Here is a 10104-nt window from a genome sequence, read left to right on the forward strand (position 1 = left end):
ATTAGTCAATAATCACTATCTTCAAAATCATCTTCACTCGCAATAAATTCATCAGAACTATCTTTTTTCATTTTTATAATTTTTTATTTTTTAACTTCTTCATCTTCATCAATAATCTTAAGTATTTTCCTTCCCTTTATTTTTTTCTATACATCTTCCTCAAAATTATTTTTCCCATCATTTTATTCTTTCCAATTATTTAATTTTTCACTTGGCTTAATATAATCTAAATCGGGTTCATCATCACTGTTTATTCCTTTTATTCTTCTTTTTCTCTATTAATTTTTATTTTTAATATAAAAATAAAAAAGAAATATTAATTTTTTTACTTTAAAATTTACAAGATTTTCTTAGTCTTCATCTTTAGTAACTTCTTAAGCTTTTCTTTTTCCGACTGATAAAATATCTTCATTAACTTTTTATCCATATTTTTATTACATTCTTTCAAAAAGTGTTGTTTAATATAATTATTATTTTTAGTACTATTATTTTCTTCTTGTTATTAATTTTTTTTTCCTTTTTATTATTTTTTTTATTAAATTTCTTCACTTTCTTTTGAATTAACACTAACAGTATTTTTATTATAATTTTCTTTTTCTTAATCATTTTCTTTTTATTTTTACTTTATTTTCTCAGATTTTTTTTCCGCTTATTTATCTGCTCCTTTATCTCCTCCTTTGATTCTTCTTTACTTTTTTTTACCACCTTATATTGCTCCTTTAGAATCTAATCTATCTTTTCTTCTAATTCTTCTATTTATTCAATAACCTATTAGATATTTTATATTTCTATAAAAAATAAAATTACTTTAATAAATTAATCTAAATCTTCTTTCCATATATCTTTGATGTCTTTTTTTATAATAAAATAAGCTCCTGTTCTTTATCATATACCTATTTTTTTAATTATTCTACTTTTTCTTCAGTTAAAGAATAAATAGGCATAACTAATAAATAATTATATTCATTTGCTTAATAGTCATTTGGATCTTCAAATTAATCTTTGTCTTCTTCATCTTGATTTATCATTAATTCTATTAATTTCTTCATTTTCTTTTCTTTTTTCTTCAAAAGCCTATTATTTTTATAAATTTTTATAAGAAAAAATATTACTTAAATTTTTGTTGATAAAATACTTAGTTATTTTACTCATAGGCAATAATTTTAGTTAAGCCATTTTTTATATAAGAATTTTTCTTTTAACATTTCTCAATTCTAACTCTCCATTAACAACATAATTAATAAACCTCATTTTATTAGTAAGAATATCCATATCTCTTTATAACTTACTTAACAAATAAATTTTCCTCTTTTCATATAACTCCAATCTAATCCCATAAAAATATTCTAAAATTTCTTCTGTTCCTCCATATCTTTTAAGCTTATGTTCTTTGTCAAAAAGTACCATATTGGTAATTTAAAAAGTATTAGACAACTTAAACTTCTTCTCAATATCCCAACTTTACATTTTCCCTTTTACACACTAAACTTAGAAATCAACCCTATTATTCGTGTGATATTCTCTAATATCTTCTAAATCTGGTTAATCTTTAGCTGGATTAATTAACTCTTCTAAATAATTCTAAAGAATATTTTTTTTTTATTTATAAGAAAAAATAGTTTAAATAGATTACTTTATAATCTTTAGTCCATTTACCAACTGGAAGTTCGGTAATTCTAATAGTTTCCTCTTCTTCATCTATATCCCATTTTCCTTTTGTAATATAACCACCTTTATTACTAATTTCAATAGTTCCCTAAAACCCTTTATACCAAGGATGAATTTAAGTAAAAGGTTTACCATCTAGTCTATTCCTAATCTATTCTACAATTTCTCTATGATTATAATTAGGAATATTAGTCGACCACCCTGTTCCTATACCTTCACTTCCATTAACTAAGCATAAAGGAATAATAGGTATATACCTGAAATTGTTTCAAAAAATGTTATTTTAAAAAAATATATATATTTACCACTCAGGTTCTACCAATTAGCTATCATCTTCTAAATATTTAAGTGAATGATCATCTGGTTCAGGGAAAATTAATCGAGTAATTGGCGATAGGTTGGTAAATATATATCTTGAAGAAGCATGTTCTTTTCCTCCTTGATTTCTTGTACCAAACTATCCGATAGGTTCTAATAAGCTAATGTTATTAGCTCCTACAAAATTTTAAGCCATATTTATTATTGTTTAAGCTAATGATTATTCACCATGATGATAAGCTGAATGCTCTGCTACATAACCTTATAATTGAGCAACCTTTTTATAAAAATGTTATATTTTTTATCCTAAACAAATATAAATATATAATATATATATATATATATATATATATATATATATATATATATATATATATATATACTTTAATTTCATTTTTTAAATTTCTTTTAAAGCAAGCAAAAAGAATTTTCCTTTAACCTGGTTTTAATCCATCTACAACACTCGGTATAGATCTCAAATTATCTGAATTTGAAAAATGTATAAGCTCTTTATCAATAAAATCTTTAAATCTCAACTACTTAATATTATAATCAACAAATAAGTTTGGATTATAAATTGCTAGCCAATCTTTTCTTTCTTAAATTTTTTTTCTCGAAAAGCCCAATTCTATTCTCTAAAAGTCTTCATCGTCTTCATAAAGAAATTTTATTTAATGATCATATACATTAGAAAAATATTCTTTAGCCTCTTTGTCAGTGGATGTTCCCAACCCTTTGTAGTATTTAACTTTATATTATTTTAGTCTATTTCCTTATTATGTAGCGAAGTTTTTAAAGTCTTGTATTGTAAAAAAAGAATGAATCTCATTCCCTTTTGTAGCTTTTATAATAGGAGTTACAAACTCTTTTAAAAAACCATTCATTCTAAAAAGTGAAGGCCAAAAATAATGTATAAAGTTTATCAATAAACCTTTTATATGAGAACCGTCGGAATCTTAATCAGTCATTATCATTATTGATCCATATCTTAAGGATTTCGTCTATATATTATTTTTTTAAAAATATTTAGATGAATATTATTTAAAAAAAATATTTTTTGATAAAATGCATAAAGTCTCATTATTTTTTGTTAATAATTATTATATTTTATGTATTTAATAAAATTAAAGATATGTATGTATTTTTTAATTTATTTTTATTTAAAAAAAAAAAAAAGTATAAATAATGTTATTTTTTACATTTTCATAATTAGTTTTTGAAGGATCAAGTCCCATAATTTTACACAAATTTTAAATTTCCTAATTATCCATGATTTATTTTTTCGGTGCTTCCCTAACATTAAGTAATTTTCCCCTCAATGGAAATACCCCAAAGTTATCTCTTCCTACAACTTCAATTCCAGCCATAGCTAATGCTTTAGCTGAATCTCCTTCCGTTAAAATTAATGTACAATTTTCACTTCTAGCCGTTCCTGCATCATTAGCATCGTCTAATTTAGGAATACCCGTAATTCTAGCTTTTTTTCCTCCTTTTAATGTTTTTTAAAGTTTTGAATTTTCCCTTGCCTTCGCCTAGTTAACAATCTATTCAACTATCCCTGTTTTAAGAATCGCTTTGATAAATTTTTCTGAAATTTCAGGTTTAGATCCAAATTAAGAAGCCTTAGTGGTCAAAGTTTCCTTAGTTTATGAATCGAAAGTCGGATTAACAATAAGTGCATTGACAAAAAGAAAAATATGGGATTTAATTTAATAAGGTTTAATATCTAAATCTTTATTTTTCTTTTAAATTTATTCTTATATCCTCTCTACTATTTTATCCACTATATAATCCACGTGTTTACCCCCTCTAGACGTACAAATAGCGTTCACAAAGGAAACTTGTTTAAAAACTCCATCAGAAAAAGTCAATAGAATTTCCCAGCGGTCTGTTTTCATTTCTTTATCGTAAATTTTTAGACTTTCATCAACTTCAGGAAGGAACATATTAATATAATGACTAAAAGATTTGATTTTTATGGCTTATTCATTTAAAAATACTTTTAAATTTGTATTAAATATGCCAGACATATCGTATACACGTTTTTTTAAAAGGCAAACAGTATCTTCTGTTAAACTTTCCATTTTAAATCTTTTTAAATCAGGAAAAAAAGTCACACAGGTATAATTTCCCCCTTTTTTATATTTTTCTATTACTGGTTCAGTTCTTTCAGACATATTTTTTCTCCATTCTTATTTGTAGTATTTCCCATGATCTTCATCATTACATTCTAAAATAAATTTTGTTGAAAATATATTAGTTAATTTAGCCCCATAACCATTCCTACCGCCTACAACTTTTATTCATTATCATCATAATTTGACCCTGTTAAAAGTTACCCGAAAATCATTTCTGGTACATATACATTATGTTCTTTATGCATTACTACTGGGATACCTTGTCCATTATTCCAAACTGAAATCATATTTTATTCAGGGTTTATTAATACTTTTAGTGTGTCCATTATTTTACCTTCGTCTCGCCTTTGGAAATTATCGGCTGCATTTACGTTTATTTCATCGAATATTTTATAAAAGGCAGGCACGAAATCTATCTCTTTTTCTATAAAATGGTTTCCTTCTTTACTTAATATCCAAAGAGTCTAATATATTTTTTATTAATTTTTATTTTTTTTATTTTACTTTTTATTCACATTCAACTGAACCAACATAAGAATCAGGACGAAGGAGAATATGTTCTAGTTAAGATTTTTTTTAATATTTTTATTCTACTGTCTTATTTTAGTTGCTCATGTTTTTTTATTTTTATTTGATTTTGGTATTTTATTTAAAAAAAATTGGCACAAAATTTTAAAATTTAAAATATAAAAAAAATATTATATTTTATTAAAAGCAAAAATTAGAAACAGAAAAATATTAAATTTCTAAGGAGTAATTATTTTAATTTTATAAAAAAAAATCACTTCTAATTAATTAAATTATTTAAGAATTTTTTTAAACTGGTTAATTAGAAATAAACAAAATATTTATTTATAATTTTTATTAATATATATAAATAGAATTAATTGTATATATTTTTTTTTTTTTTTAATAATAAATAAAATAAAAATTAAATGATATAAATATGTAAATTTTTATATATTTAAATTTAGGAAATTAACAATATTTATAATTCTCTAATTTTTTATTAATAAATTTAAATTTATATATTATACTATTAAAAATAATAATAAAAATATTTATTTTTTTAAATTATTAAGATTTATAGTAATAAATTTATATTTATAATTATTATTTGTATTTATATTATGTAAATTAAATAAAAATTAAATATAAAAACTAATTATTAATTGTTTTTATAAATAGAAGGAAAAATAATGTTAATTATATATATAATATATTATAAATATAAATATTAATTTAAATATATATATTGATAAAATAACATTATAAATAAAATAATACATTAAAAAATAATTATTTATTTATAATTTAAATAATTAGAATATTAAAATTATAATAAAAGTATTATCATTTTCGTTTTTATAAATATATAAAATTATATTATAAATATTTTTTATAAGTAAGTTCAATCATTAACTATTATATAATTTTTTAATAAAAAATATAAATTTATTTATATATAAACTTAATATAATTGTTTAAATAATTTTTTTTAATTATCATTTTTATTTTATTTTTATTATAAAAATACAAAAAAATATAATTTTTAATTGAAAAGAAATATCATATAAATTAATCAATCCTAAAACATATTAAATAAATATAATAAAATGAATTTAACAATATAATATAACTATTAATTTTAATATTGTTTATTATATTCTATATTTTTAATAAAAAATAAATAAGCCTAACATAAGGCCAATATCGCCAATATCGTTTTTTTTTGTATAACCTTTTTATTTATTTATTTAGTTTATAAATATGAATTATCTTAAAATAAAAATTATTAAATAAATTTAAAATATATTTATATGTATAAAAAAATTTCAAATTAAAATATATAAATCATGCATTATTATAAATATAATTAATACAATTTAATAAATTTTTTTATATTAAAAATAAAATAAATCAATCAGATTTACATTTTTCTTTTAATTAATTAGTTAATTATTGATTTTCAATTAAGCTATCCTTAACAGTTTCAAGATTTTACTTAAAATCAGCTAATTAATTTTATTCTATATTCAAAGTTTCTGATAGTGATTTTTATTTTTTATTTAAGTCATTTAATTTTTTTAAAAGTTCATCAATTTAAAATTGCAAACTTTCTGATTGGTTTTATAAATCAGCTTGTTCATATTTTATATCTTAAATATTATCACTAAATTATAAAATATCTTAATTAAGTTTACTCTATTAATCTAACAAATCTTTTTTTTTTAGATTATATTAAATCGAAAGTGCTTAACACTATTATTTTAAATCATGATTTTACTTTTCTATATTAGATTCATTATCATTTGATTATTCTAAATTATTTTTATTTTATTCTTCATTCATATGATGAATTTAGTGTTCTTCATCCATTTATTCGTGGTTTTCATCTTTTTATTCATGGTTATCATGTTCTTCGTGATTTTCGTGTTTTTCATCTTTTTATTAATGGTTATCATGTTGTTCTTCATGATTTTCGTGTTTTTCATCCTTTTATTCATGTTTTTCATCTTTTTATTGATGGTTATCATGGCCTTCAGTATTTTCGTGTTTTTCATCCTTTTATTAATGTTTTTCATCTTTTAATTGATGATTATCATGTTCTTCGTGATTTTCATCTTTTTATTTATGGTTATCATGTTCTTCATGATTTTCGTGTTTTTCATCTTTTTATTAATTTTTTTCACACTTTTAATCGTGATTTTCGTGTTTTTCGTCTTTTTTATTATTTTATTCATGGTTATCATTTTCTTCATTATTTTCGTATTTTTCATCCTTTTATTCGTGTTTTTCATCTTTTTATTGATGGTTATCATTTTCTTCATTATTTTCGTGTTTTTCATCCTTTTATTCGTGTTTTTCATCCTTTTATTTATGGTTATCATGTTCTTAGTTATTCTCATGTTTTTCATCTTTTTATTTATGGTCATCATGGTCTTCATTATTTTCGTGTTTTTCATCTTTTTAATCTTTTATTAATGTTTTTCATTCTTTTAATCGTGATTTTCGAGTTTTTCATCTTTTTCATCATTTTATTAATGGTTATCATTTTCTTCATTATTTTCGTGTTTTTCATCCTTTTATTCATGTTTTTCATCTTTTTATTGATGGTTATCATGTTCTTCATGATTTTCGTGTTTTTCATCTTTTTATTAATTTTTTTCACACTTTTAATCGTGATTTTCGAGTTTTTCGTCTTTTTTATTATTTTATTCATGGTTATCATGTTCTTCATTATTTTCGTGTTTTTCATCCTTTTATTCGTGTTTTTCATCTTTTTATTGATGGTTATCATGTTCTTCGTGATTTTCATCTTTTTATTGATGGTTATCATGTTCTTCATGATTTTCGTGTTTTGCATACTTTTATTCGTGGTTTTCATCTTTTTATTCATGGTTATCATGTTCTTCATTACTTTCGTGATTTTCATCCTTTTATTTTTAGTTTTCGTGTTTTTCAACATTTTTTTCTTTGTCAATTTCTAATTTAACATTTTTTTAATTATTATTTTATTTTTCATCGATATTTTCCAGTTTTTAATTCTACTATTCATGATTTTCTAGTTTTTTATTTTTTTCTTCTTGGTTTTTTCTTTTTCATTGTTTTTATCTTGGTTTTCTTCTTTTTGACAATTTTAAACTTCGTTTTCAATTTATTACTTTTACTCTTATTATTTAAGTTTTTCTGATTTTTATTATTCTTAATCTTATTTTTATTATTATTCTGATTATTATTTTTATATATAATCTTTTTAGTATTATTCATTCTATTATTATTATTCTAATTTTTATAATTCTTTATTTTATTATTCTAATAATTAGTTTTATTGTTATTCTAATTTTTATTATCCTAATTATTCTTATTTTTATTTAAGTAACTGTTATTATTATAATTTTATTATTCTTATTTATATTATTCTAAAATTATTTTTATTATTATTCTAATTTTTATTATTCTTATTATTCTTATTATTATTAAATTATTATTGTTATTATTGTTATTTTTATTCTTCTTATTTTTATTCTTCTTATTTTTATTATTCTTATTCTTATTATTCTTTTTATTATTATTATTATTATTATTATTATTATTATTATTATTATTCTTATAATATTTTTTTTTATTATATTTCTTACTATTTCTTTTCTTCTATTTTTTACTATTCTTATTTTTATTTTAATTATTCTTATTTTTATTATTCAGTTTATTATTTTTATTATTATTCAATTTGTTATTTTTATGTTTATTATTATTATTCTAATTATCTATAGTTATTCATTCTAATATATTTTTCTTTGAATTTAGAACTTTCAGCCTATGTTAAAAGTATTAAAAAGAGTATACAAATTTGTTGTTTTTTCATTATTTTTATTTTATTATTTTATTGTTTTTGTTTATATTTTTAATTATTTTTATTTTTCATATTTAAATAATCTGTCTGATTTCTATTGTAATTAAGCGTTTTTTTATATTTTGTTATTTTATAACTATTTTTAATAAAATTTATCTTTTTTTTTTTTTCAATTAATTAAGAAATAATTTCATCTTATTTTTAATTGAGGTATTTAGTTATATCAATTATATTTATTTTTAATTATTTTAAAAAGTTAAATGAATTATAAAAAGATAATATTTTGGTAAATTGTTTAAAAAAATAAAAATAAAACAAAATATTTAAATTATAATATATAACAAATATTAAATATTATCTTTATATTTATTTCAACGAATCTTTTAAAAATTATTCCATTAAAATAAATATTAAGTATTAAATTTAAAATTATATAAAATCAAATGTATTTTTAAAAAAACTGCTTTTTTTATATTTTAAAAATATATTTATTTGTAAAATAAATATTATTATTTAATATCTAATATAAAATAAAATATAATTTTCCTTTTATCCCAAAATAACGTAATTTTAAAATAAAAAAACGTAAATTAATTATGTAACAAAATAATAAAATAGAAAAAATTAAATTAATATTTATTATTAATTAAGATATTTATTTTTACTTCAAATTTATAATTTTTATTAATAAAAAATATTTCACGATTTTTTTTTTTTAATCAATATAATATTAGTATATAGCTTTTTAAATTATTATGTATTTTAAATATGAAATATATAAGAATTGATTATTATAATTTATTTAGCATTAATATAATGTTAAAATGGAACATATTATAAATTTATATATAGCAAATAATAGAAATAAAAAAATTATATTATTATCAGTATTTATTAAAGATATAATATTAAATATATAATAATTATATCATTATTTTAAATATTATAAAACTTTAATTAATATATATATATATATAATAAATTCATTATTATTATTATTATATATATATTTTAAATTTTTATTTATAAATAATATATATTTTGCTATATAAAATAGTAAAAATTATAAAATTGTTTTAATTAATTTTTGCAATTATAATAATATTTAAAATAAATATAAGATTTATAATTTTATTATCATTTATATTTGTGTTTTTTAATGAAAATATATATTAAATTTATTTAAAATTTAAAAAAAAGAAATCAATTTATAGTATTCAATAGTAATTTTACATATTTTTGAAGTTATATTTATTAATTTATTTAAAAATGTAAATATTATAAATGAAAAAAACATATTTTAATAGTTTTAAAAAACTATTTATAAATATTATAATTTTTACCTTATTTTTTTATAAATAAAGATTAATATATCCGTTTAATATTTATTTAATCCATCATTCGTTCCTAAATTTATTATAGATTTAGGATTAAAAATCATAATACAAAAAATACTCATACATATTAATTATATATTTTGTTATAATATTTATTAAAAACATACTAATTTTTTTTTAAATTTTTATAATCAAATTCTTTTAATTCTTCTTTAATTATACGAAAATGAATTTCGGTTTCGTGTATCTATTTTTTATTATATATTTTTATCGTAATTTACAAAAA

At 18.5% G+C, this 10104-nt stretch overlaps 3 protein-coding genes across 3 annotated transcripts, besides 41 other annotated features; all 3 read right to left on the minus strand. All coding sequences in view use genetic code 6, as the record gives it.

Moving 5' to 3' along the window:
• Positions 1-165: 165 nt before the first annotated feature.
• Positions 166-209: a microsatellite.
• Positions 210-537: 328 nt separating this feature from the next.
• On the minus strand, positions 538-4070 carry IMG5_163890 (hypothetical protein; the record flags this gene model as incomplete). Its single annotated transcript, XM_004030247.1, has 7 exons — positions 538-768; positions 808-1057; positions 1149-1581; positions 1634-1925; positions 1974-2263; positions 2370-2987; positions 3186-4070. 7 exons carry the CDS (start codon positions 4068-4070, stop codon positions 633-635), a joined length of 2904 nt encoding a protein of 967 aa, XP_004030295.1. The 3' UTR covers positions 538-632.
• Positions 2301-2368: a microsatellite.
• Positions 4071-4099: 29 nt separating the features above from the next.
• On the minus strand, positions 4100-4739 carry IMG5_163900 (hypothetical protein; the record flags this gene model as incomplete). Its single annotated transcript, XM_004030248.1, has 2 exons — positions 4100-4588; positions 4629-4739. 2 exons carry the CDS (start codon positions 4737-4739, stop codon positions 4100-4102), a joined length of 600 nt encoding a protein of 199 aa, XP_004030296.1.
• A 481-nt stretch (positions 4740-5220) lies between these two features.
• Positions 5221-5256: a microsatellite.
• A 64-nt stretch (positions 5257-5320) lies between these two features.
• Positions 5321-5381: a microsatellite.
• Positions 5382-6294: 913 nt separating this feature from the next.
• On the minus strand, positions 6295-7683 carry IMG5_163910 (hypothetical protein; the record flags this gene model as incomplete). Its single annotated transcript, XM_004030249.1, has 4 exons — positions 6295-6346; positions 6412-7099; positions 7297-7611; positions 7677-7683. 4 exons carry the CDS (start codon positions 7681-7683, stop codon positions 6295-6297), a joined length of 1062 nt encoding a protein of 353 aa, XP_004030297.1.
• Positions 6478-6725: a microsatellite.
• Positions 6490-6632: a microsatellite.
• Positions 6495-6541: a microsatellite.
• Positions 6507-6632: a microsatellite.
• Positions 6555-7051: a microsatellite.
• Positions 6559-6746: a microsatellite.
• Positions 6610-6715: a microsatellite.
• Positions 6634-6962: a microsatellite.
• Positions 6703-6785: a microsatellite.
• Positions 6843-7051: a microsatellite.
• Positions 6859-7097: a microsatellite.
• Positions 6891-6934: a microsatellite.
• Positions 6901-7015: a microsatellite.
• Positions 6946-7003: a microsatellite.
• Positions 7030-7441: a microsatellite.
• Positions 7068-7218: a microsatellite.
• Positions 7081-7171: a microsatellite.
• Positions 7084-7569: a microsatellite.
• Positions 7145-7303: a microsatellite.
• Positions 7178-7497: a microsatellite.
• Positions 7197-7236: a microsatellite.
• Positions 7203-7248: a microsatellite.
• Positions 7221-7540: a microsatellite.
• Positions 7337-7542: a microsatellite.
• Positions 7370-7413: a microsatellite.
• Positions 7391-7480: a microsatellite.
• Positions 7398-7455: a microsatellite.
• Positions 7401-7464: a microsatellite.
• Positions 7413-7476: a microsatellite.
• Positions 7430-7569: a microsatellite.
• Positions 7494-7533: a microsatellite.
• A 138-nt stretch (positions 7684-7821) lies between the features above and the next one.
• Positions 7822-8387: a microsatellite.
• Positions 8388-8485: 98 nt separating this feature from the next.
• Positions 8486-8549: a microsatellite.
• Positions 8550-8782: 233 nt separating this feature from the next.
• Positions 8783-8836: a microsatellite.
• Positions 8837-9373: 537 nt separating this feature from the next.
• Positions 9374-9403: a microsatellite.
• Positions 9404-9440: 37 nt separating this feature from the next.
• Positions 9441-9521: a microsatellite.
• Positions 9522-10100: 579 nt separating this feature from the next.
• Positions 10101-10104: part of a microsatellite that runs on past the window's edge.

This window comes from Ichthyophthirius multifiliis, assembly GCF_000220395.1.
Source record: "Ichthyophthirius multifiliis unplaced genomic scaffold scaff_1120509251228, whole genome shotgun sequence".
NCBI lineage: Eukaryota > Ciliophora > Oligohymenophorea > Hymenostomatida > Ichthyophthirius > Ichthyophthirius multifiliis.